The sequence below is a fragment of the Apteryx mantelli genome, chromosome Z (genome assembly GCF_036417845.1).
Source record: "Apteryx mantelli isolate bAptMan1 chromosome Z, bAptMan1.hap1, whole genome shotgun sequence".
Taxonomy (NCBI): Eukaryota; Metazoa; Chordata; class Aves; order Apterygiformes; family Apterygidae; genus Apteryx; species Apteryx mantelli.
The window spans coordinates 45,249,203-45,275,865 of record NC_090020.1 but is presented as its reverse complement, the minus strand read 5'-3'; the positions used below and the strand labels follow the sequence as shown (position 1 = coordinate 45,275,865).

Below are 26,663 nucleotides of genomic sequence, written 5' to 3'. Positions count from 1 at the left end.
GCAGGAAGTGGTGCATGTTGCATCTCAGCTTTTCTCCAGGAGACAGATATCAAACACTGGTGCAAGGAGCACTCACCAGAGAGAGGAGTTCATAGTTCAGATCTTGTTAGATCTCTAAGTCAGTCCTTTCAAAGGTGGACAAGGATTAAGATGATGGTAATTGCAGTGCTCTTCTGTATGGTAGCTCTGTGATAAAACACTGATACGGGAATAGAAGATCATGTTTAAGAGTCCTCCGCTTCATGAGAGGTCTAAATCATACCAGAAGGTCTGCCATGCCAGAAGAATGCCATTATCAGCTATAAACTCTTCCAACCACTTTCTCTCTTTCCTGTGAAAATAGTGCTAGCAGGCAGAAATAACATTCAAGATTCACTGGCTCCAAGAAAAGGGCACAAAAGGCGGCATGACTTCATATGTGATTGATAGTTCCTCATTCTTTCCAATTCTTCATTTTGTTTGTTGACGTTATGTAACCAATGGAGAAAGGGGCATAGCATTGGTGGACACCATGTCTAACACATAAACTGTGCATTATAAGCCAGGTCTTCTCCCTCCCATGTGGTGGATATGTGAAATGTGTCCAAAGAGGGACAGCTTTACTAGCATTGAGCTTTGTGCAGAGTTTGTTAGTCACAAAGTTTATGAGAGCATGTTCAGAGTAGTCATTTGTAATGGGGAGCTTAGTCTGAAGGTCTCAACTAGTTCTCAGCCCTGACTAACTGGATGTCTCGAAAAGCTAAATTAGCCACAGGAACATAAGAACCTAAGGAGTCTTCAGGGTTTGTGTTCTTTGGTTTAGGTACGAAAATTCCAGCCCAAATCACACTTCATGTGACAGAGGTGTATTTTAGCTCTGTCTCTATGCGAGTTGCCAAATCTGCATGTGAATTTGGTGGCAGTAAAGGGAGAGGTAGTCGGGTCTCCTGCAATTCAAATATTCCTCTGTTTTGATTCAGCTCACATAGCTTATGATTGCCTCCTTTCAACTTAATCTTCTCCATCTATTACAAAACTGTACAAAGCATCAGGGAACATAGCATTAAATATGGAAGACACCCTGTGGCACTTGTGCACAGAATTCGCAGGTTGGGTTTTAGTCCAGGCTGTACCATGTTCTTCTGCCTGGTCTGTTGGAGAGAGAAGTCACTGCATGTTCCTGCTGCTCTCAGCCTACTCAGTCTCTGTCCCCTTTCCCAGCATGGATCATAGATCCTGCAGAGGAGGCAAGTTAATGTGCTATCATGGATGTAGTTGAGACATCCTCCACAGGGAGTAGAGAGATATAGGGACAAAAAGAGTTCCATAAATTCTGACGTTATTTATTGATGCATAGCACTAACAAGAAACTCGGCTCAGTTTCTAATCTGTGAAACAAGCTCTCTAAATCGGCTATAAAGCCTTTCTTTCATGTGTCTGTCTACTTCCCTTAATCATCTCACCATCTCTACATGCTTCTCTCTGCTCTCTTCCAACTATATCAAGCATTTTTCATTGTCAGTCTCTGAAAAGCTTCTAGCAAGGAATTCCTTCCCTGCTTTCCTTTGAGGACCTACTGGTTTTCTGTGTTATTCAAGTTATAAAGTACATAACTTGTATGTTTTAAGGAGTTTTGGGGACAAGGGCTCATTTATTCGCTTACTGTAGGTGTAGAGTTACAGGTGCTGTATACTATCAAATAACACTAAAGCGACTTCGGGGACACTTCATTGCCAGGAGTTGGGGCTGATGTATCAGACGTATCAGAAGAGTAGCCTAAGGGGCCTAGGACCAGGAGATTACAAGTCTTCATGTCCAGATTAAATAGCCAGTCTTGAGATCTTGAGGGGTTCATCAGAGGATATATGCAAGACTCGTAATCCGCACCTGAAATTGTCAGGATTTCATCCTGCCTGATGTATTTTGAACAAATCAGTCTCAGTTGATCAGCAAACTTGCAGTCAGGCGTTCCCCAATCATTATCTATGTTATTACTTACAAAATGGAGTGGTAGAGCATATATGTGACTGCATGGAATAATTTGGTATTGAGGATGGAATTTACAATACTGGCATATCAGACTTTCATTGGGTAACATTGAAGGTTCACGTGAATCTATAATGTAAGTTAATACGGATAAGGATGTGTACATTAGCTTAGCGTTTCTGTGCAGTTTCTTAAATTCCAGCAAGCATCACCCTTGGCTAATAATGTTAGTAAGTGTACTGTATTCCAGTTCTTTATGATTGAGTTGAGGCATCCAAACACATTAGCGTATCTTTAAGATAAAATACTGTACTGGATGATAGGAAATGTCCTATCACCTAACAGTTCTTGATTTCTAGAGACACTACTATTAAGCCAGACACTCGTGAGAAGTGGCAATATGATTTACTTATTCGGGGGGGAAGCCTTTACACAGAATATCAGTTGGCTTAACTGGTTATGTCAGTTAGATTAAAAGCTGGATTCATAAATCTTAACTTGGAAGTGAGTTAAGTTTTAAATTTGTAAGTGTATAAATGAAAGGCAAGGATGGGCAAGAAATGGCATGGACAATTTTCTAAATAATCCTGTAAACAAGAGTATTTGAGAATGGGAAGTTGTACTTACCTTTTGATCTACACATTGTTCTTCTATTTTAAAAATCTCCACCCCCGCCCGGCTCTGGGAACGACAACAATAGCAGTGTCACACTATAAATAGTGAATAGCTGAAATGAGCAGTGCATGAATACCTAATAGCCTGAAATTTGCTTGCATGAACTGCTCAACATTTATCAAATATTTTTGCAAAAATCTGTATATAAATGAGCCAGGACCAGAAATAATGACCAAATTAGTCAAATAGACCACAACGTATCATAAGGTCTGCTCATTGAACACGTAACTTGTTTTGAACTCAGTTGTAAAATGTATTATTGCAAATCATCAGCATTGTCCCAGCTATAAATGCGACAGGATCTACCCTTCACCCTTCTGTGATACCACTAAGTTAATGAGGGTGAGCAATAGAATCCATCCACACAGATTCATATGCCTTTGGAGAATATTATGTGAATCTGGCCAGCTTTACCATTAAAATCTTGTGTTACAAAGTGCAGGGCCTGTTAATTGGATACATCAGCATGTGATTTACTATGTTGAAGTTTATCCTTCAATCCTGCAGATCATCTCTATCCATCTGATGACATGCCTGCCAATGTGACTCTGACCTCGCTATACAACTGCATTTTGACAAATGGAGAAATGTTGCCCTTTGATTGATAAACTGACATTTAACAGAGTGCTAACATGCTATCATATGTGGATATTATATTTCTCTTTATTTTTTTAAAGCATATGCCTGTGCAAGGCCAGTTAATATGTGTTTGCCACCAGCAGGTTTGCATGTACAAGCAGACATTTAGGCACCTAAATTTGTCCTGATAAATGCAGTCATGCTAATGTAACTTGCAGTTGTTCCATAAAAAAATTGTGTACAATCTGAAGAATATGCATCAGCTGAAAGACTGTGTCTGTAAATTAGAAGTGTGGACATGTGCCTAAAGACAGAAAATATTATTTGCTGTAATAAATAGTCTATGTTTTTGCATTAATAATACAAGTTGACTTACAAAGTCTCTGTAAAAATTGTCAGCAACATACAGAGTGAAAACTCCCTGCTGAGTTTGTAGAAGATACTGCAGGACTGTGCAATTACCGCTGTGCTTTATTGTATTGTTTGATTTTTTTTTCTTCAGGGACCTCATGTTCAGCTTGAATAGAGATAGAGCCGGAATAGTCTGCCAAGCATAAAAGACAAAAAAAAAAAGATTTTGAAACTTTTTTTTTTTTTTTAAAGAAAATGTTATTCCGCTATGAGTGCAAAGGTTGCTGTCTTGCAAAGAGAGAGCTGCAGACCTTGCTGAGGAGGTCAAGCAAGAAGGGCCCCTAAAACATAGGAGGAAGTCTTTATTTCAGAAACTCATTTTTGTCCAATAAATGCTCTCCCAAAGAAGCAAATCACCTAAAGTTGATGTTAAATAAATGCCCCATTTAGAACAAAGAAGTAATCCTTTATTTCAGAAAGGTCAGCTTTTTTAATGCTGATTTTACCCTCTGCCCACTGCTACACTGGTTACTAAATTACGCCAGAATAGGTCAGAAAGATAGACTGGCTCACATATAAAGCATCTATTTTCATTTGTTCTGGAGTTTTCCTGCTATCCTGCTTTTTGTATTATTATTTATGGTGAAAGCTGACATCCAGATCTTCCATTGATACGTAAACCAGCTCAGATACATTACATGTATTTCAATGGTACTATCCAGTTTTGTACAGATTAAAAAAACCCACACTGTATGCCTGCCTGGAGGCATAGCACATACATTCAGAAGTCCTCTTTAGACTGTTTTTAATCCTGAAGTCTGAAAGGCTTTCTAGGAAGATAGTCTGTGTACAAGTGTCGATGGAGCTGGCATTAAAATGGAATTTCTTGTTACCCAGGACATTTTGAAAATAAAAAACAAAAGCTAAAACTGAATAGAAAAGGCATATTTTGAATCTTTGTCTTGTGAACTCTAAATTTTATTTAAATTCAAACTTGACAACTTAATTTCTCCTTTCCTGACATTCGAAGAGAAGCTGGGAAACCCAGTGGCCCATTGCACAGATGTGAGAACTTGGGAATAGACCTTTTAGACCACCAGAGAATAGGCGGCTCTGCTTCTGGGTAGTCTGTGTGTGTGTGTAGTCTTTAATATTTCAGTTTAACTGTAAGAAGACAAAATAATGACAAAGTAAAAAGAGTAGTTAGCAATTGATACCATGAAATATGGAAGAGGGTTAGACTATAGTGTGGTTACTTTAGCTAAGGAAAAAAAAAGTTATTTCTTAGAAACGGTTTTAATGTAGTGTGGTGGCAAGCCAATAACCATTTGCAACATGCTCCCTGCAACCGTAGTGAGATGCACGCTCAGAGCCTGAATTGTTGGTTCGATAAAACATTCATTTGCTTAAATTAGAGGTATTCACGTGAGTCAATGAGCAGGGTATTAAACAAGGAGCAGTGGTGAGCAGCCTGGGCACACGGCTGTGGCCACCCTGCACCGTGGGCATGCGTGACCAGGCGTGCCCGTCTGTGGTTCTAGGGCCCTGCGGGAGCACAGGGGCAGCGAGCAGGCTCGCAGGGTGACAAATGCACTCTGTGTCTTGCTTGCTACAGTTTTGAGGGGCCTGTATGTGTGCTGGCCACCTATGTTCTCAGGATAGCACACCATACCGTGAGGAAGAAACTAGATTAATTTGCTTACAACGACAATTCATTTTATTTCAGGTTTGATTTAATTTGGGTAAAAACAACACTTGAGCATTTCGAGTTTGTAGCATCACTCCACTTCATCTCAGGGCATAGAAACATTGAAGAATCTCAGCTTTCATTATAGATTCTTCCAGCCCTTCCCCTTGCTAAAGTATTCCGAAGTTTACAAATCAGGACAATTGACTATAGCTGGTGCTGCTTCACTGATGGACCAGCATCAAGTTTCAAAGATCCAGTGTTTTTAAAAATGTATCTATAAAATACATAAATGCCTAATTCCAGAGAAGTGAAATAATTGCAGAGAAAAATGCTAACACATCCAGAAATAGTGACACTTCTATGTTGATGTTTTATTGTAAATTAAGGGAGTGGATAGTTTCATTCACCCACACTTGCAGATGCTGCCCTAACTTTCTGGGCCTTGGTTTCATTATACATGAAGTACCCTATTAAAGCTGTTAATCTCATGTCTGTCTGTCTGAAAACAGGACATATGATTGCTGTTTTGAGTGTGTGTATCATGCCACCATCTCTCTAGTGAACTCGGGTAACAGCAAAGCCGTGACATAGGCTGCAGTACAGGTAGCCGTTTCCATTAAGTACTCTGGGTTCTTGGACTGCCACTTGGTTGCAAATTCAGGCTGCTGGATCTTTGCTGCTATAGCTACTTTAGCTGATTAGATTAAAGCCAGCATGCAGGTGCCTACCTGTGCTGCAGTCACAGCTCCTGATTTCCTTATTGATAAAAGCATTTGGGGTGCGCTGCAAGCAGCAGGACAAGGCAGTACGATATCACTCCTCAAAGCTGTTCTTGCTAATTTATTATGTTTTAGCACTTGATGCGGGTGGCTGCACAGATAAGCTATAGAAGCATGTAGATGTAAGTTTTAATAATCACAGACCAACCAGCAGTTTCTTATGAATTTGTATCTATGGGCAGTGAAAACTTCATGCCTAAGGTCAGTGGTGAAGAACAGATAAATACTGTGTCAAGGTGACCTGAAAAAGCACTTCTAAAATTGAAGTGGACATACCACAGTGGAAAGTCAGAATGCTGTTTCTTAGGCCCTATCACGGCAAATGCCTTTTGACTGCTTGCAATAAAAAGCTTGCAAATGGAAAATACAGTTCAGTCGAATCTCACCAGTGTTAAAATCACCCAAATGTGACATTCACACAACATGGTACAGAACTAATACGAGTTTTTCACACAGAAAAATAATCTTGTAAGTCAGAATCAAATGTTACTAATGAAACATCTAACCAAAAGCATACGCTAGTCCATTTAGCATAGATTAAAAACAAAGAAAGCTTGTAGAAGAATAATTGCTAAACTGGTAGAACCAGGGCATGTCTGAAAGTTAACATTTGATGTTTTTCACTTTACAAACGGACCAACTCTGCTGCCTTTATAGTCTTGATTGTGATATACTCGTAAATAATCTCACTGGCAGTCCTATAAGTAATGTTCATTTAAGGAAAGCTCAGATAGATTGTTACATATCATGCTGCATGTTTAAATCCAAACAGAAAGAGAAAAAAATAAATAGTTTGCAGGTCAAATATTAAATCTGCAAAAATCAAACCACTGTATTTGATCTATACAAGCATACTTGATTTTCCCAAAGATTTGTGGTAACAGGGTATTTTGGAAAATTACACAGATTTTAAAATGTGTTACTGCAATATCATATGTTGCAGAGTGAAATGCATGATTGTCATCCTAGCAAATGATTTCTCTCAGGAATATTAGTAGTGAATTGTTGATACTCATGCTCAAGTAAACAAATAGGGCAAGTTTGGACCTGATATAAGTAGGTACGTTTTGTTGGAAGGAGCTGAAGCAAGGAAAGTATTGACATAGCTCTGTGTTTTGTGTAAGAGAAGGTAAGAGCTGAAAAGTAAGTGATAAAATAGGTTTTCTATAATAAAATAGCATGACTAGGTGTGGTACTGCATTTACTATGAAATGATTCAGATCACTTGCACATAAATGCTTCTGTTTTAAGAGCTATCCCAATAGCTATTTTCCAGGATGCTTATAAATATTTAGTATTTCTAAGTATTTATATATGGTCAGTTTGCCATCGCATCTTAGCATCCCAAATTTTTAGATATGATTTCCTCATACCACCCCAAGGAAGTATTATGAAAGTATTCTTTGTCTGTCAGGTCAGGAACTCAAACACAGAGGGACTTGCCTGTGGTCACAGAGTAAATCTGTAGGAAAGCGAGGAATTGAAACTGAGTCTCAGGTCACTCTTTTTCACTTAATTGTTGCCACCAGCTAGAGAAGAGGAGGCCTTTATCATTTCTCAGTAATACCTCCTTAGAGCCAAAAGGAAACATCTTTAGAATTTGGACAGCCTATTACATGCTTGTTGCCAGATATTCTTGATGAATGAACATTTTCAAAATGAGAGAAAACAAACTGTAGGTTGTTCAGTTTGTACTAGTCCTTTTGGAGGAGGTAAATTGCTCAAACCTAAACAGTTTTCATGGGGGAATAACTGGCCATGTAGTACTATACATTAATTTTTCTGATCCTATATGAGATAGGCAAACCCTGTACAAAGCACATCAATCCAGAGTTATATTATTCTCTCAATCATCTGAACCTTGTGATTCTGAAGGAATTGGGGTAAGCTTTTAGAACCCCTGGCTGTGCATTTTCACTCATGCAAGTAATCCAGAGATGAATAGCCACACTGATGTCAAGGGGGTTTTGAACACGAGTGAGACCTCTTCACATGAGTAGAAGTGGGCAGGCTGGTGCTCACAGCATTTTAAGAAAACTGTGGAAAACAATGCTTCAAACATGCCATTTGGGCTTTTTCCTGTACAGCGTGCTTTGCAAATGCTGAGAGATATTTCGTTATTGACTATGGTCTTTATCTCCAGTAGGATATTCAGATAATGGGCTATTTCAGTCCTCTTTAATTTTTGCCTTCTACTACATCTCTGATTCATCAGATCTGTTCAAAGTTGGTTTTTCTTTCTTTTTGCTTCCTGTCAAAGTCACTCAAAGCAGATAAATGTCAATGAGTTTCAAGGAAGCCCTAAGGGTCTAATTACTCGTTTACACCACTTTCAGAGCACTGTAGCACTACTAGCTTGGAACTACTCCTGATTTACACATGTGTACAGAGGGTGTGAATCAGATTTTTTCTGTAATTCTGTCTGTAATCCTGTAATTCTGAATGTGACAGATACTTGAATTTTGTTACCCCTGGAAAGCCAAAGTACTGAAATGTACTCTTCTACTTTCAGGTGATTAAAAAACAAGAATTATTTTTTAAGCATAGGTCTTCCTCTTTAAGAATTTGTATGTATTTTTATATTCCTTTTAAAGTTTTATATAATATAAGAGTTAATTTCATACATGCTGTAAAAAAATGAAAATTGTGTTTGTTGGAAAACCTTAATTAGGAAAACAAGGAAACAAACAAAAATGTTCAGTTTAACTTCATCTGTGTCAGCAATTTGGAAAAAATTAGTGACTTAACTTGCTGATTCTTCTTCAGTTAGTAACATCTGAGATGAAGAGTGCTGTGGAAGAAATATGTTAGTAATTGTCATCAGTGTAGGATTTCTCTTGGATTCGTGCAAACGTTTGTCACCAAGATAGTTTCTTCATAAAGGTATTGATTGCATAATGATTCGTTCACGCTTAAGCACTCAAGTTCAGGGGGAAATGCAGTTCTCTCTGCTGAATGAAATACTCCTCAGGCCTGCGTCTGTTGTGAGAAGTGACCAAATTCCCCCAAGGGCACAAGGGGTGGTGCCTGAATCTTGAAAGACTCTGCAGTTTGAGAAGGGAATGAAAGGGGTGGGCTAATCCTCACAGAGCTTTCCCCAAAGGGACAGTCTTTTGCAAAAATAGACCTTTTTCTTAAATTTTTTGAAGCAAGTTAAAATTAAAACCTTATACCCTGTCTGAGGTTGAAGGATGTTTGATGTTTGCATCACTCTTTCTCTTCTCAGGATGTTACACTACTTAGATATATACATCCTGCATGGGGTGTTTGGAAAATCTTGTCTCTTGGACTGTCTAGGACAGCTGTTGATCAGAGTGTATCGAAAAGATTCTAGCCTGGTGTAAATTGTACCAACTGAAATAAAGATGTACAGGGGCAAAATTTAAATAAAAAATAGGAAATCTGGCATCTTTTCAGGTGTCTTTCCTATATTTTACTTCTTGTATGACTTACGTATACATTTGTGAATGTTTTGCTAGAAGCAGATGTTTTCCCATTCTAGTAACTGTATTGTAATAAAGGAAAATTATTCCTTACACTACATTTGGTTTGTGTATCTTGCATTGGCTTTTTCCCCCAAGTGATCTAAAACTGCTGTTTATAAACATATTCCTGTGATGCAGTTAGAAGTTTCTATGATGAACAGAGAAATCAAATTTTCACCTTTTTCCCCCCCACTTTTAACCAGGTAGACAAGAAAATTGTCCGCACAGAAATAGGAGTTCTACTTCGCCTTTCACATCCAAACATTGTAAGTTTAACCGTGTTCCACTCTGTGTCCTTTTTAAACCTTCTTTCTGTTCCTGAGAGCTCCGTATTGACTATTGTAGTTCTCATATACAGACTTGTGAGAGCTTTGAGTTAAAGTTTTGGATTTTCCTCGTATGCACATTAGCAGCTTGTTATACAAGACTGCAAAATCATACTTATACTTTAAACTATTGATGTTCTGACAGAGTTTAGTGAAAAACTGTGCAAAGCAAATTCTATAAATGGAAGGGGATATGGTGTTGTCAGTCTGTGGAGGGTGGGGAAGGTTTTACATTCAGCTTACTCTGAAAGATTGTCAGACAGGTGTTGACAGGCACTAAAGAAAGCAGTTTCTAAACCTCATATGTCACAGAGAGGTTGCTGAGGTATGAGGAGTATGAAAACAACAAAAAGAGAATGCAGAATAGACAAAATTAGCAAAAAAAAAAAAAACTTCTACAATAAATTGCTCAACTGAAGGTAAATGACACACCAGCTTCAGTTGGTCCCATCTTTTGTTTTACTTGCTGTAGGCTGTTTCCTTCAATTGGCCCTGTGATATCTATGCTCAGCAAATGCGAAAATGAATCATTTTTGTTCTCTTTTACCAGATAAAACTGAAAGAGATTTTTGAGACCCCTACAGAAATCAGTCTTGTTCTGGAATTGGTCACAGGTGGAGAGCTGTTTGACAGGTGAGTGATCTATATGCACCTCATTCTGCACATTGCACAAGGCTTCTCCTCTGCAAATAATCCCTGTGTCAGTAATTACTGGAGTTGTTTCATCAACATATGTTTTATTCACATGTGTAAATAGCTGCAGGAGTTGGCTTCAAATACACATTTGGAAATGTTATTACCAGGAGATCTTTTTGAAAGGCGAAATGAGTTGAAAATGGAGGAAACTGTTAATAGATTCAAAAGAGCACATACTGTTGAAAGAAGCTGTTCAGCAGATGCACAGTGTCAGGGTGTGCTGGACCAGACAAAAGGCAGGAAAAACTGGCAAAATCACACTGGCAAGTCAGCATAAGATGTGGGAGGTGGCAATCAGCCAGCCAGGAGAGCAGCGTTACAGCAGACGAAAAAGATGGTAAGCAGAGTGATAAAAAAAAGACTATTTGGTATTAATTGTATTTATAAAACTTCTGCTTTTGTTAGAAACATTCTGCAAGATAGCTATTAAGTTCTGAAGGTAATTTACTCATAATGCTGCACATTCTTACGGTATAGATGCATATGTATAAAATAAAAAAAGTCTAATATTGCTGGGGGCAATATTTTATTGTTAGGCATTTGTTCTTTTAGAACAAGAGAAAATACAGAAATTATATTTATATATAAAAGCATTTAATACTGGCTTGGGTAAGTCAGTTAATTCACTGAAGTAATCTAAGGAAGGTACAATGCTTTCCAAGTCATACAAGGGCAGGTTATTTAATCTTCCTTCTTCTATAATTAAATTTTTAGTATTGCAGTGGATTGCTATATAAACATGCATTGAAGACTTGGTCTGAAAGGCTCTTTGACTTGTGAAAACAAAAACATACCTTTCTTTGTAGCATGCTCATAGCTACAATCTTGAGATGAGCTGTTTCTGAAACGTAGCAACAAAAGCAACTCTTCCTGTAACATCTTTAATTCAAACAGAAGAAAGGTGGCTGCTAACTCAGTATGCAGTGTAAACAATCAGGAGAGATGTGCTGCAAGCAAAGCAACCAGGTCCCAGCCCTGAGCTAGAAATGACCCTTTGCAAGGTGTCTTACCTTTCACATAGCCCTTTGCATGTGCACATGGTTTCAGATAGGGTGTTTTTCAGGAAAGTTGGGTACTGTACAGGAGTCTCTGCTGGGAAGTGTCTGCCAAGGGAAAAAAAATATGCCAGTGAGATGATTGGTTTCTGAGCAGGGACCATATATTTGGTAGAAGAGCTGAGAATGGAACATTGCACATGATCCAGGATGGGGAATTGCATTATTTTATGAAACTTGGGTTTAATGTTGTGACATTTTCAACATTCTGTAATCTTCTACTTGGGCTGTGATTATAGGATTTGGGTCCTCTGGATTGATCTTTCCCCAAAATCGTGCACTTAATTCATGAGTTCAGCTGTTACAAGCTGTCTGGCTGTGCCTGGAACAGAAGCAAAGCCATTTAGTCACTTCCTAGAATTGCGGTGCCCCCTTGTGATGCTAGGAACGAGCACTTATATCATGGAGTTCTGAATTAAGCATCCTCCTTTTCTCCATATACAATAGAACTGAAAATTTTGGCAATACATTCTTATCTGATCTGTGATTTGGAAAAAAAAGACGTAAGTTATTTTCAGCTGTTAAAACTAGCAATAGGAAAATGACTTTACCCTGCAACTTTAGTCTGACAATAATTTAATAGAAATATGCAGCCAAGGTGTTTTGCACTAATACCATGAATTAAATGTTAGCTGTCCCTTTCCTTTCTTTCAGCGAGGCTGAAGGATTAACACTCTCACTGTGCTATACAGTGACTGCCCTCTGAGTTTTAGTGAGGGAATATTCAGCTTTCTTCCGTAGGGCAAGCTTCCTCTCTCACATTTAGTCTTTTTATTTCATACATCTTTATCTCATGCCTGAGGGAAACGTTCTGATTTACCAAGAGGCCTCGCATGTTCTGTCCTCTGTCTTTGTGGGACTCCGATCCCAGGAGGAAGCCGAACAACACTGGGAAATCTCCCGTTTGGCAGCAAAGGAGCGTGGGCTGCAGACCAGGAGCTACCACCACATCAGGAGAGCTCCCTGTGGCCATCCTCAGGACAAGACTGGACAGCCAGCAGACGGGCAGCACCGTCCCTTGGCCAGGGATCACCCCAAGGGTTTTACGCAAACAGCGAAGTAACTTCTGTACTTTGAAGGAGTTACTCTTGTGCCTCTTCCAAATTAGCTATCAGCAGATGACAACACAAGACCTGTTGCACAAATGCATCTGGTCTCCTTACTCTAAACATCTGTCTATATTCATTGCTGTTACCATTACTACTAATCCTAATAATATGCAGCTAATTTTTATCTCATCTATTTTACTGCTTTTGTTGCCACTCCAGATTTCCATTCTTCTTTTGCATGGTATTTGATTTGCAGATGAGCAGCTTGTTTCACATATGCTTTCCCCTTATTGTGAAGATGACTTTATAAATACCCAAGATCTGATTAGTTATCAGGAATCATATTAGCATTATTTATGCACTGCTAGTTTCATGCCGCTCTAACATAAAAGTTCTGGGTAATAAAATTATTCACTTCCTTCACCATGTTTAATATTTCCATGAAATCATCCACGTTATGGCTAAAATGGGTTTTCATTATGACAGTTTTTCAATTGTGTTATCCAAAAGGAGATAAATTCAAACAAAATTATCTGTTATATCAGTTAACATATATATATATATATATCAGTTAACATAGCTGAAATAAGGCTGGTTTTCTGAAGGTGATTTTTCTAAAGGAAATCTGTTCTGCAGACTTTATAAATCACATTCTAGGTCATAACCTAACATGTAATGTTCCGCTGTCCCAAGCATAACAAATTTAACTCTACACCCAGTTTGAAAGGTTTTATAAAATAGAATGTTTGCATAATGATTTTTGTCATCCCAATAAGTGAGCAGTAACAAAGGGCTTTTGAGGACAAATCTGTATACAAAATGACCAAAACTTAGAGAAAGGTACAGTAGGTCTAAATGAACTGATACTTCAGCTATTTCCTAATACCCTCTCTCCAGCCCAGTTCTGGCACATATGACTTTGACATTTGTTTGGCCCTCCTGTTTCAGTCTTACGTGTTTAAAACAGCCATGCATGCTTTAAGTGCATTTAAAACAGCAGTGTTTTGACAGGGTCCTGAAGAACAACTCTCCTGTATGGTGCTGAGTGCCCCAACTGCAGTGTGTCAAGCAGCATATGGCAGTGTTTCACACACTGCCAAAATACTGAGGGCAGGCTGTTGTCACACGGGTCCTTGCTGGGGCAGGTTCTTACTAAAAAGACCAAAACAAAACAAAAATAGCATAGCTATTGTTCAAATGCATGGCAGAATGATCACGCTAACGTATACCCCTGCTTTCTCTGTCTGCCAGCATAGTCTTTTAAGGACTTTTAACAAGCAGTTTAAATGAAAGGAAAGCTAAAGTTGCTCCAGTCTATACTGAAGTTTGTTTGAAGTATCCTTGTGGATAGAAAATTGCAGGACCGGAGGAAAGTGGCAGCCAAAGGCCAGTTTTCACCCCTCTCTCACATCTTTCTTCTCACCTTGTCTTCTTAACGAAGCATGCTGTGGAGCCACAGCTCAGAACATAGGCACATTTTTATATGAGAATTTTGAGTGATGGAAAGAAAGAAGGAAATGTGTTTTATTAGGTTTTTGGATAACTTCATATTATGCAATATGAATTGAATTGAAACAATAAAGTAATAAACATTATGTGGGTACTTTTAGAAGGCAGATTTATAATCAGAAAGCTGTAACATTTCATCTTTTCTCCAAGTAAAAGGAGAAAGCTAAAGGCAGAGTTGACTGCATTAACTCAGTAAGTGCCTAGATAGATGGCACTGAATTATCTGAATTTGAACTCAAATAAATGGAATCAGACATTTTAATCTGAATCAAAAATCACAGTGGAAAAAAGGTTAAATTCAATGATTTTAAGGGAATGCAGAATGAATCTACAGCACAAAAATTTCCAGGCAAAGGTAGACCCTGAGGTTGCATCTCATTTGTACAGGAAAATGGTCTGTCAAAGTAATTGCTTTTTTTAAAGCATTTTTATTGATAATCAGTAAATCTTAGACTGTTCAAAGGTTTGATTAGATAAGTACCCAGTAGCATCTTCTCATTTTATTGTGTTAACCCCTTTGATTATTATTATGTCTTCATTTTTCTCTATAGTTCTTCCCTTTTAGAATAACAAAGATTCCTCTAGATTTATTTCAGTTACATTTTTCTCTTGTCTGTTCCTTTTGCCCTTCTGTGCCTTCACCATTCTTTACTTAAGTATAATTTCTTGATACTGTTACCTTTGCCTTTCTTTTCCATCATGTGGCATATTTCATCAGATTTTTCACTTTATTGATCTGGCTTTGCTCTTACCAATTAACCTATGTATTGTGACAGGCAGTAACAGGTCTTGCAGCACAATGAAGTCTGATTTCTGTCTTTTATGAGCTATCTTCTTTTTGAAACTGGTCTTTTTTGTTCAGATTTTATGGATATTTATTGCTTTTCGATTGAATCCCTGATATATCTCTTTTCGAAATGCTAATTTCAGTAAAAAAACCTCAACACTACTTTAACTTCATTTTACTCAGAATGCCTAGAGACTAATAAGAATGGTTTTCATTAGCCTCTTTCTTTTTTCAGTTTGAAACTATTATGGCAGTCCATACATTCCCCTCATCTGAACTTTCACGCCTTGACTCTTCTGTTTCTTCCTTCGCCTGTTGATTAAGCGTAGTGAACGTCATCTAAAAATACTGCTTATGGTTGACCTACTCTTGACTCACTTCCATTTCAAATTTCATATCATTTCCTCTGAGACAGAGGTTTAAGCTGATACTACTTTTCAAAAATTTCCTGAAGCCTCCAGGCACACCTTCTTGTTTCTGCTTATGGAAATTAGAATTGCTGAGGTACGTTGAAAGTAGTAAAGGAATTTAGCAGTCACTAAATTGTGCGCCTTTTAGCAAATTGGTGGCAGAGACCATCATCTTCTTCATTTCAAGCGCTTGTCTCATTCTGTGTTGGTAACTTGTCTCCTGGGCGCAAGTCGGAAGAGTCCTTTGGACTCTCTTTTTCACATGAGCAAGATGTAGTCCCTAACTCTGGACTGGCAGAAAAGAGCTCTGACTTGATGCTCCATTCTCTGAGTAATGGAAGGCAAACTTAACACACAAATTATCTTTGATAAAAGCTCCCCTCAATGTCATAGTGATTCATTTAGGGACTCTTGATTTCAGCTGCAGTAATGTTAAAACCCAGTAATGTACAGAATAAAAAAATGTGTGTTATTGTTTATTTGTAGTCTTTCTAGTGTTTTTTGGTATTTCCTTCCTGTACAGAGTGGTAATATTTCTTTACATATGTTTATGGTCAGCATCTTTTTTTCTGACACTGGACAGAATTACTCTAAACAAATATCTACTTGACTGCAGTGTTCTTTCAAGATGAGAAATAGTCAAATTAAAATAATTTTTTGTAAATATTTATATATAATATAGTGTTTAGAGTATGACCAATGCATACACTTAGAATTAGATGAAACACCAGGCTCCAGAACACATGCACTTACAGCTTTATAAATGAAGAAACAGCTCAAGCATTGATGATGGTATAATTAGGATACTGCTTGACTTTTGAAAAGCATCTGTACCTGTGCCTTCTAGCGAGAGAAGAGTCTCCTCTGAGTGTTTTGCTGGCTGCCTGCCACTTTCTAAATGTGAACTGATGTAATACTAAAGTTTGCCTGGTTCTTAACTCCACCACGGAAGGCTTTTCATTTAAAACATTTTCATTTAAAATGTCCTTTTGCCTTGTGTTGTTATTGCTTCCGATGATGTTGCAGGAATTGTTAGCATGGGTATGTCCTAGCTGGGACCAAGCTGTATGTTGCTAACCCACTCTGGAAAGTGGACAAGCCTTTCGAAGGTAGGCCAAATAGGCGCCTGTGGAGCTCTTCAGTTTGGTTAGTGGTGTTAGTACCGAGACTCCTTGTGATTTCAGCATCACTGAGAAACGCGTTCTCTTTTTTCTGCCAAGGCCTTATCGTTGTAATATGGACATGGCCCATGTACCAGAGAAACTAGAAGACAGATGTATTTGTTAATGTAATTAGAAACTGGACCAAACTTTAGCTGTGATTTCCGCAATTGTTAATAAATTTAACTTTACATTTTTTTTGAAATGCAAAGAGCTGTTGACAGTTTTATGCAGGTAACAAGTTGAGGTATATCCCTACAGCCATTCAGGAAGTCTGTACCTGAGCCAAGAGCTAACTATTTGTCTCCTGTGTTGTGATTCGGTGCCTTTCCTGTAATTGTAAAACCAGTTAAGATACGAATGTTTCGTAGATTTTGTTTGTCTATTTGGGTTTTTTTTTCTGTTTTCATCATGGCAGGAGCATAAAAGGAAACCAAAATGTTTTAGGAAGCAATATAGTTATCAAAATATTCAGAGCACCAAAATGTTTGTTCTAAATGTTAAATAAGTTCATATTATGACAAAGATCTGAAAAAAAAAATCCTTTTCAGATAATGTACTTCCCAGTTCGCCATTGAACTTAGAGATACCTAACAGCTGAAGCAAGGAATACATTACCCATCCATACACTGTAAGAGGAGACAAAGCCTCTATAGAAAGACTAATACAGGTCAATCTAAAATTATCCTGAATTGGCTAATGCAAATATGCTTACTCATTGAGACATAGAGGAGTGTGAGCACCATATATGTTTTTATTTATTACCCAAGCAGTGTCCTGTTTCAGAACTTGTTGACCATTTGTCTACATTTCACCCTTACTGGGAAGTACATAATGTCCCAGAATGAGCTCTAGGACAATGTGTTTAAAATGTTTTGACAGCTAAAGCTGTGCTCTTTTGGCAGGCAGAGCTGGAATGGGCAGATTATTCACCTGTGCTCAGGCAGCATCCTCAAACATCTTCGGGAGTCCAGGATTTGGGAGTTTTTTCAAACATCTCTGTAATCTTCCTGTGTGGTCTCTTACTACGGCTCACCAGCCCGGGAGTTAGATTTAGCTTTGATATTAGGAAAAACTTACTTTCAGCAAATTTGGCCAAAAGCCAATTCCTTATTATAACAAACTTTTGATACCTGGAAGACCCTTATCCTCTTGCTCTTCCACATTCTAGACAAAATATTCTCAATTCCTTCAACCTTTCATCCTTGGTAATGTTTTCTGTGTCATGCTTTGTTACTCTCCTTTGGACTTCCTCCACATTTCCACATCTTTCTTAAGCATGCTGCCCAAAGCTGGACAAAGGGATCCAGCTGAAGCCTCACCAGGACTTAGTTGGGTGACTTCCTCAATTCCTTCATTGCTGCTCTTTGTCGCCCCCACTAGACAGAAGCCATGAAAAACGGAAATAATTTAGTTTGTGGTAATGTTGCCTTACGTATTTGTTGGTATAAAAAAAGAAATAACACAAAAACATTTGTTTGAGAGATTAAATTGAACTGCCAATTTGTAAGCACTGTGGTTGTGTAACCTCTGGAAACAAAGACTATCATTTTTTAAAATGTTTGCTAAAATTAAGCACCTGAAAGACAAGCCTGGCTTTTTGAAAATGATAAACACTGAACTGTTCTTACCAACATCAGTGCAGACAGCTGACTGATCAGTACTTTTGAAGACATGGCTATTTATTTAGTTTTAGCTAGCCTTTTAATGTATAATTCCTTATTTAGCTACAAGGTTTTTCCTGTTCTGTGGGTGGTATAGAAACGCTGAGTAGGAATTACAAGGAAAGTAGAAGGGGAGAGAAACCCTTCGTATCCGATGCAAGAAATCTGGAAGCTTTCTCTAAGTTCTCCTGTATGCCCTGGTTATCAGAAATTATCTCTCACTTTATAATGATGGAGGGAAAACAGTTTTCCTGAATGATTGCAATGCTGCATTTCATTTCTAAAGAGGATATTAAGTAAAAACTACTTGACTTGGATTCAAATTCAAGCCCAATTATGTATTTCCTGTTTTCTGTCTTCAGATCATGGGTGGACAGTCTGAGTCATTAGTAGCAGTAACTGCTACTCTCCAATAAATTATAAAAATGGTCTTAAAGTAGGGGAGGATTAGCAAACTGAATCAGAGCTATGATGTTTATATTCGTTACTCTTCAATGCTGTAACATGGAAAATACCTATTTACAGAGAAGCATTGCTTTTTAGCTAAACAAATGCATCAAAGGAACAAGGAATTGAAACCTGCCTCAGTACAGGTATGAGCCAATATATCTACTCATTGAGAAAGTGTTCCTTCCGGAAACTTTTTGAACAGAGTAATGTCATTTCCTTTAACCCATTTCTGACTATTTTCCAGTCTTGTCTTGTAGAAATGTTATAATTTCATTTTAAAATGACATTTTCATAAGAATTATTTAAGTGAATAGGTGCAGAAAAAATGCCTATGCCAACCGAAGAATTTTAGATAACTGAAAACTTATTATATGCAATCAGAGATTTTAAAAAATTGTAACCCCATACAGACACTGGAACAGATTTTGTAGTCTTTATATAGGCCAACGTCTCACTGAGACTGTACGTGATATAACAGGATGTAGCCCACAGGTAACACATGATACAAAAGTTTTGGATAAAAGCCTGCTAGAAGTAGAATGAAAATGACCCTAAAAAGAGTCTAGTCTTTTTCTGATATTGTGAAATTTATAAAGAATGATCTAAAAATAAAATACAGAAAGGGCATGAAGAAAGAAAGAGAAAGAAAGTAGGGAACTGATAAAGTAATAAAGTAAGAATAAAATTTTATGGTTTTTGAAGGCTAAATATATTTAGCAGGCCCTTTGCAAACTAAATTATATGGCTGTAGATTCACCTAATGTTGAAATGCAACCAGCTCCACAGTGCGGAGAAATAGTATTTATAGCAGTAATATTAAATAATTCTAAAAATGACAGGTTTAAGAGTAACTGCTTAAATTGATTAGCACAAAAACCAACTGCATTTATCAGTCTGAGAGGAAGGAAGGAAGGAAGAAACAGACTTTCTACGCTCAAATTTCAGACTAGGTTGGAGGATGTGGCCTGTGTAGGAGGGAAGCAGTAAAGTAAAGCTAAGAATCAGAGAAGTAGCGAATTGGGAGGGAGGGGGAGAAAAAGTCAATTTGTTAAAGTGGGCAAGATCTCAAATTTCCCTGGTCACCAGGAGTCACAAGAATAACTTGCATTTAAAATTGCATGAATATTTAATGCACTGGATCCCCATACCCAAGAAAAACTAAAGAGAAAGAGACTTCAGTTCTGGGGTCAAGGAGCTGGAGAAGTGCCCATTTCTTGCATGTTTTGGTTCCTCTTCTGGATTAGTTCTTCTGCCTCCTGCCGCTCTCAATTACAAGTTTCCTCTGTCATTGCAGTTCAAGACTTGCAGTGGACTGTGAGCTGACTATGGACTGTGCTGCACCAGAAAGGAAATACAACCTTTCTTTTTTCTTAGCTGAGAGATTGAGCTTTGTAAGGGATAATGGCAAATGATGAATGAGAATTTAAGGTATTTTCAGTCTCGATCATCTGAGACTATTTGCAACAGTATTCACTTGAGGTTTCCACGACCCAAAGTGGAGACCAGCCTCTTCCCTGATGGCTATCTGGGATGTATAAAAGATCAGTTTGCTCATTGGCATGTCTGCCACCTTCTCAGAACAGCTGTCGAGCCAGAAAAAAGTGTTTCTGCCACACATGTCAACTTAAACATATCTCCTGCCAGAGCAAGGTGGGCCTCTAGCATCAGTCATTCCTGCAGTTAGAAGATGTTGCCCTTCCCAGGTAGCTGAGATCTGTTTGCATTTGTATTTAGGAGGTAGATAAAGAGTTACCCTAAACCCACTCCTTCAGAAACTTTGAAGACTAATACTTCTTCAAGATTTGTTCACCAGCCGGTAGGCCTGGGAGTTGGATGGGATTGCTGCAAGGTAGCTCTGTGACCAGCGGGTGAAATGTGAGGCAAGTTTGATGCAAGAATTGGTTTGCATCCTGCTGCTGAAGCATGCCGTTTCTGCCCTTTATTTCTCTAACAAATCTTGAGGCGAGAAGGAGGGTCATTTTGGTTTTATTTCCAAAATGAGCTTACCCTTTGGGCAAAATCAGTATTCCATCTCTCCCTGTGCCACAGCAATGCATCAAGAGTTGTGTGCCATCTGGGACTATCACTGTCTTCAAAGCATGTAGATTTTGTTTGTTCGTTTGGTTTTTGTAGCAGTGCAACAATGCAAGTAGCTATTTCTATTATTGGAGTTAGCAGATCTGGCCCTCTACACAAATGTGATTAGAATGTGAATAGTGTATTTCACCAATGTCATATGCTTGCTTGCTCCAGAGTGTCATCTTCAATTTGAATCTCTTATCTTGACTTTATTGATTGTGATCCCAAATTTGGCCTTTTGGCCTATCTGGCTCTTTCATTTATGTATCAAAGACAGTATTTAATTAGCTGCTTATTGTCACTGTTTCTTTCTTCTGAACTCTCAATGAAGATTTAGTCTTTCTTCATCCATGCTTTTCTTAAGGATCATTCTGTAAGCAAGGTATAATTATGTTTCTTTTTCATAATGACAAAATAAGATATGCCTGTAGGTTTCCCCTCCCCTTATGGAAAGAGGGCAATGAGACACTGTTCATCTGCAGGCTGAAACTGAAAAATTCTTATGAAGGAGAAGTTTTGTTAGCCTCAGGTCGGAGTGCTGTTATAATAAGCAAACTGTCACACCTACTATTTGCCTCCTGTAAACTATCACATGGAAGATGCAAAAATACTTATGCAAATGATCTCCCAGGGTTATTGCTAGACCTAAACTGCAGGAGAGTCTTCTTTTAGTCCTCTTTCTTGTTGCCTTGCGTAGAGACAGTTTTGAGTTTTACAGCAGACTGCCCTTAAAAATACATTTGCGTCTTTAGCAAGTAGTATAGCTTATCTCACTTTATTGCTGTTACAAAAGATTAGGCTTTCTATTTGCTAGAATAATATTAATTAAGAATAGATTTGTATTCTCAATAAGTCTAGTTTCTAGACTTCTGAAAAACTAGAAGGTAACTGCATGTGACATAAGCTGTGCATGTATTACAGAATCACAGAATCACTGAGGTTGGAAGGGACCTCTGGAGATCATCTAGTCCAACACCCCTGCTCAGCAGGGTCACCTAGAGCACATTGCACAGGATTGCATCCAGGCGCGTTTTGAATATCTCCAGAGAAGGAGACTCCACCACCTCTCTGGGCAACCTGTTCCAGTGCTCTGTCACCCTCACAGTGAAAAAGTTTTTCCTCATGTTAAGATGGAAGTGTCTGTGTTTCAGTTTGTGCCCATTGCCTCGCGTCCTGTCACTCAGCACCACTGAAAAGAGTCTGGCCCCATCCTCTCGACACCCTCCCTTCAGATACTTGTACACGTTGATAAGATCTCCTCTCAGCCTTCTCTTCTCCAAGCTAAACAGGCCCAGCTCTCTCAGCCTTTCCTCATAGGAGAGATGCTCCAGTCCCCTAATCATCTTTGTGGCCCTTCGCTGGACTTGCTCCAGTAGTGCCACATCCCTCTTGTACTGGGGAGCCCAGAACTGGACGCAGTACTCCAGATGTGGCCTCAGCAGGGCTGAGTAGAGGGGGAGAATCACCTCCCTCCACCTGCTGGCAACACTCTTCCTGATGCACCCCAGGATACCATTGGCCTTCTTGGCCACAAGGGCACATTGCTGCCTCATGCTTAACTTGGTGTCCACCAGCACTCCCAGGTCCTTCTCCGCAGAGCTGCTCTCCAGCAGGTCAACCCCCAGCCTGTACTGGTGCATGGGGTTATTCCTCCCCAGGTGCAGGACCCTGCACTTGCCTTTGTTGAACTTCATGAGGTTCCTCTCTGCCCACCTCTCCAGCCTGTCCAGGTCTCTCTGAATGGCAGCACAGCCCTCTGGTGTATCGGCCACTCCTCCCAGTTTTGTATCGTCGGCAAACTTGCTGAGGGTGCACTCTGTGCCTTCATCCAGGTCATTGATGAAGAAGTTGAACAAGACTGGACCCAGTCCTGACCCCTGGGGGACACCGCTAGCTACAGGCCTCCAACTAGACTCTGTGCCACTGATCACAACTCTCTGAGCTCTGCCATTCAGCCAGTTCTCAATCCACCTCACTGTCCACTCATCTAGCCCACACTTCCTGAGCTTGTCTATGAGGATGCTATGGGAGACAGTGTCAAAAGCCTTGCTGAAGTCAAGGTAGACAACATCCACTGCTCTCCCCTCATCTACCCAGCTGGTCATTCCATCATAGAAGGCTATCAGATTGGTTAGGCATGATTTCCCCTTGCTGAAGCCATGCTGACTACTCCTGATCACCTTCTTTTCCTCCACATGTGTGGAGATGGCTTCCAGGATGAGCTGCTCCATCACCTTTCCAGGGATGGAGGTGAGGCTGACTGGCCTGTAGTTCCCTGGGTCCTCCTTCTTGCCCTTTTTGAAGACTGGGGTGACATTGGCTTTCTTCCAGTCCTCAGGCACCTCTCCTGTTCTCCATGACCTTTCAAAGATGATGGAGAGTGGCTTAGCAATAATGTCCGCCAGCTCCCTCAGCACTCGTGGGTGCATCGCATTGGGGCCTATGGATTTGTGGGTGTCAAGTTTGCTTCAATGATCTCTAACCCACTCCTCCTCCACCAAGGGAAAGTCTTCCTCTCTCCAGACTTTCTCTCTTGCCTCCAGGGTCTGGGGTTCCTGAGGGCTGGCCTGAGCAGTAAAGACTGAAGCAAAGAAGGCATTCAGTAACTCTGCCTTCTCTGCATCCTTCATCACCAGGGCACCCACCCCATTCGGCAAAGGGCCCACATTTTCCCTAGTCTTCCTCTTGCTGCTGATGTATTTGAAGAAGCCCTTCTTGCTGTCCTTGACATCTCTAGCCAGATTTAATTCCAAACGGGCCTTAGCCTTCCTCGTCGCATCCCTGCATACTCTGACAACGTTCCTGTATTCCTCCCAAGTGGCCTGTCCCCCTTTCCACTTTCTGTATACTTCCTTCTTCTGGTTGAGTTTTGTCAGGAGCTCCTTGCTCATCCATGCAGCTCTCCTGCCTCCTTTGCTTGACTTCCTACTCATAGGGATGCACCGCTCTTGAGCCTTATATTATTCACATATAACATAATGTGATGAATTGTGTGCAAAACACTATTTTCTACAGTTGTTTTTTTAATGCTCTCCTGAAGCACAGCCACACACATCATTACATTGTGTTTAATGTAAAGTGTAAATTCACAAGGGCTTTGTTTTTAATGTCTACGTACTCCTTCTGTTGTGTGTTTGAATGTCAGTGTCTTATCAATACTGACATATAGTTGTCTGAATCAGGGTGGTCTGATCTTCTAAATACTGTGGGCAGGATGCCAGTTTTGAACATCTCTTTGATCCCTCTTGTTTCAAGGAGTCAGGCAATTGGTAGTTCCCTTTCCAGCACTGACATGGCATTGGCAGGAAGCTAGGAACTTTTCTTTGATTTTGGTGAGTGGAGGGGAATACAAAAAAGGAGGCTGCAGTTAGGGGATGTCATTTTTTTCTTCTGAAGTTGTATCTCCTTGGAGAAGAAAGAATAGAATGAATATAGGCTTTTAGACTGTATGGTAAAATTAGAAATTCATCAGCTCTGGAGAGAAATGTAAATTGAATCATTACTGCATTGCCATGTTTTTCTCCAATTTTAGTCACGTACACAGGAAGATCAGAGAAATTTAAATGCTGCTGCTTAGAAGAAACCCACCCTTGTGCCTAGCACGTTTCTGAGGTCACAGGCACAGGGTGGTGTTGCCACTGTTCTGGTGTGCTTGCTCAAGGCCCAGAGAGATGGCCTGTTTCCCACACCCGCGGGTCGGGGGCTCTCCTTGCTTGTGACACCGCCGAGCTCTGGGATATTGGAATTAAACCCAGAGGGCTCTTAGCAGGTCAGCGTTCATGCAACAGTCCCACAAGCGGCCCTGTGCATTGTGTTTTTTCCCCTGCAGTGCATTGTGGAATATATTCTAAAAAATAAAATAATATGGAAGCAGAGGGTCAAACTAACCCAGCGCCCCTCTTTTAGGGGAAAGGACCGCCTGGTGGCATTGTTGAGTGCAGGAGGGCAGGTTGGTGGTCCCCCTGCGGAGCCTCCTGATCACAGAAGCCATTAGCGTGAACAAAATTGTGTGAGTGTCACATGAGATCCCAGAGCTGACAGTGGGAGCAGCAGAGACTTTTCTGTTTTAGTACCTTGTTGCCAAGTTTGAAATTTCTCTCATTAATGTCTCCCATAACTTACTAAAGGTTTTAAGCTTAACAGAATTATTATACTGTGAATGTTTTTAATACTTAAAATCCTGTAAAACAAGGTTTAACATGCTTATTGCACCATGGAGGGAGGAGCTACTTAGCACCAGACTACCAGCAGGGAAGTTGGGATGGGGAAGAAGTCAATATTCTCAGAAATACTTTTGAATGCTAAAGTCAGGAACCCACCAGCTAAGCCTAAATATCTTTTTGAATTTAAAAGGAGGAAGAAGCCAAACTAGTATATATGGAGGAGCAAAGACCCAAGTGGGAGGGCCACTGGGGCTCGGTTTGCAGAGCAATCTACCAGAGGAGGAGAGTCCAGACACCCTGACGTAGCTACAGAGGAATCCTACTTTCAAGCATAATGTAGCATTGTACTGTGTATTTTATGACTTTTTGTAACCTCCCTCCTAAACTTGAGACTGAAAGCCTATCATAATTTCTTGCCCAGTAAACTTTATATTCTTTCACCCTTATGGGAGCAAGTCCAAGTAATCTTTCCATGATGGTTTAAACGGACCAAAGTCGTGGAAGGACTGGAGGTAAAAAAAATGCAAAGTTAGAGATACAGGCCCATTCAGGGTGGAGCAGTGCATATGGGATGGTAGCTGAAAGGCTACCAGGAAAAACGTTGTTAGAAGTAAACCCCCCAAAATTACGCAGCCAAGAAATCTTGGCAAAATGGAATAAGTCCTATCTGAGAAGGTTTGCTGCTGTTACCTGATACCGGATAGATAGACTTAAAAAAAAGTTATTTGTGAACACAATGAGTTTTAAGGTAAAGTAATTGTAGTTGCTTAGGATACTCCTATATAGACTATTGTCCACAGTACCATGTTTGCTAGATACGTCTCTGGTGCATTGATTCATATTGCAGCGAAGGTCCTAGAGAGTAAATAGTAATGCTCTTCATATGCAAATTAGTCTTGTCATCATAGTAAAACTGTAGGGAATTGCTTCAGAGGTAGCTCAGTATAAGTCTAGTAATTAGCAGAAGAGAAGTGGTGAAAAAATACTGCAAAGGGGAAGCAGGGACAAAGGAGGATACCCTTGCTGCCACAGACCAAATCCTGTTCTGGACCCTGGGAGAGAAAGTTTCTAGTGGCACTGTTGACTTCAAGCATTACAGGCTTGTTCTTTTCCTGATTCATGGGGCTCTTCCTGCACTGTTTTGTAAAAATAGCTAGTGTGCTTGCAGTAGATCACTTTATAAAATGTGTAACTAGGCACCACAAATACTGCTTCTAGGATAACATCTGTATGTGTTTTCTTGAGCTTTTGAAAAATCAATATGGTATAAAATCAAAACTTCAGGTCAAAGGTACCCTCAATGTAACTTTCTGAGGGAGAATTATTGTGGTTCACAATTACTGTGTATAGTTAGATGTACTGGTGAAAATACTGTTGTGTTTCTTAACTGGAGCATTACTAAGTTTTAATGATAGATCCTTTATTTACTAACTTTTTATATGCCACTGTGCAAATCAGTATGTTCTGTTGACCTTGTTTAATTGAACTGTGCATTTATGTTTGGGTTCATTCTGTAATGGCAGTTTATATTCTGGAAGAAGATGTGATGCAAATCCTGAATCAGCCCCTAAAATCTGTGTCACTGCAGGAGTTCTTCTGAAGGAGTTCTAATAGTACGCCTGGGCTTTGGGAGGAAAACTGTATTCACCTTTGCTGCCCTTTATGGGTATTTCTGAAATACAACACTTCAGAACATTACTTTAACAAGGAAAAATGTTTTCTGGGTTAATGTTTTATCATTATAAGGTTCCAAGGAAATAACATTATTAAAGAAGAAAGTTGGGGGTTTTT

The 26,663-nt window shown here is 39.5% G+C and overlaps 1 protein-coding gene across 1 annotated transcript in view; it reads left to right on the top strand.

The window, feature by feature from the left end:
* Positions 1 to 26,663, top strand: part of CAMK4 (calcium/calmodulin dependent protein kinase IV) — a 178,663-nt gene that overhangs the window by 86,091 nt on the left and 65,909 nt on the right. The window contains exons 4-5 of the mRNA XM_067316168.1: positions 9,728 to 9,790; positions 10,401 to 10,483. Coding sequence (XP_067172269.1) covers positions 9,728 to 9,790; positions 10,401 to 10,483 — 146 coding nt within the window. The remainder of the gene's footprint in view (positions 1 to 9,727; positions 9,791 to 10,400; positions 10,484 to 26,663) is intronic.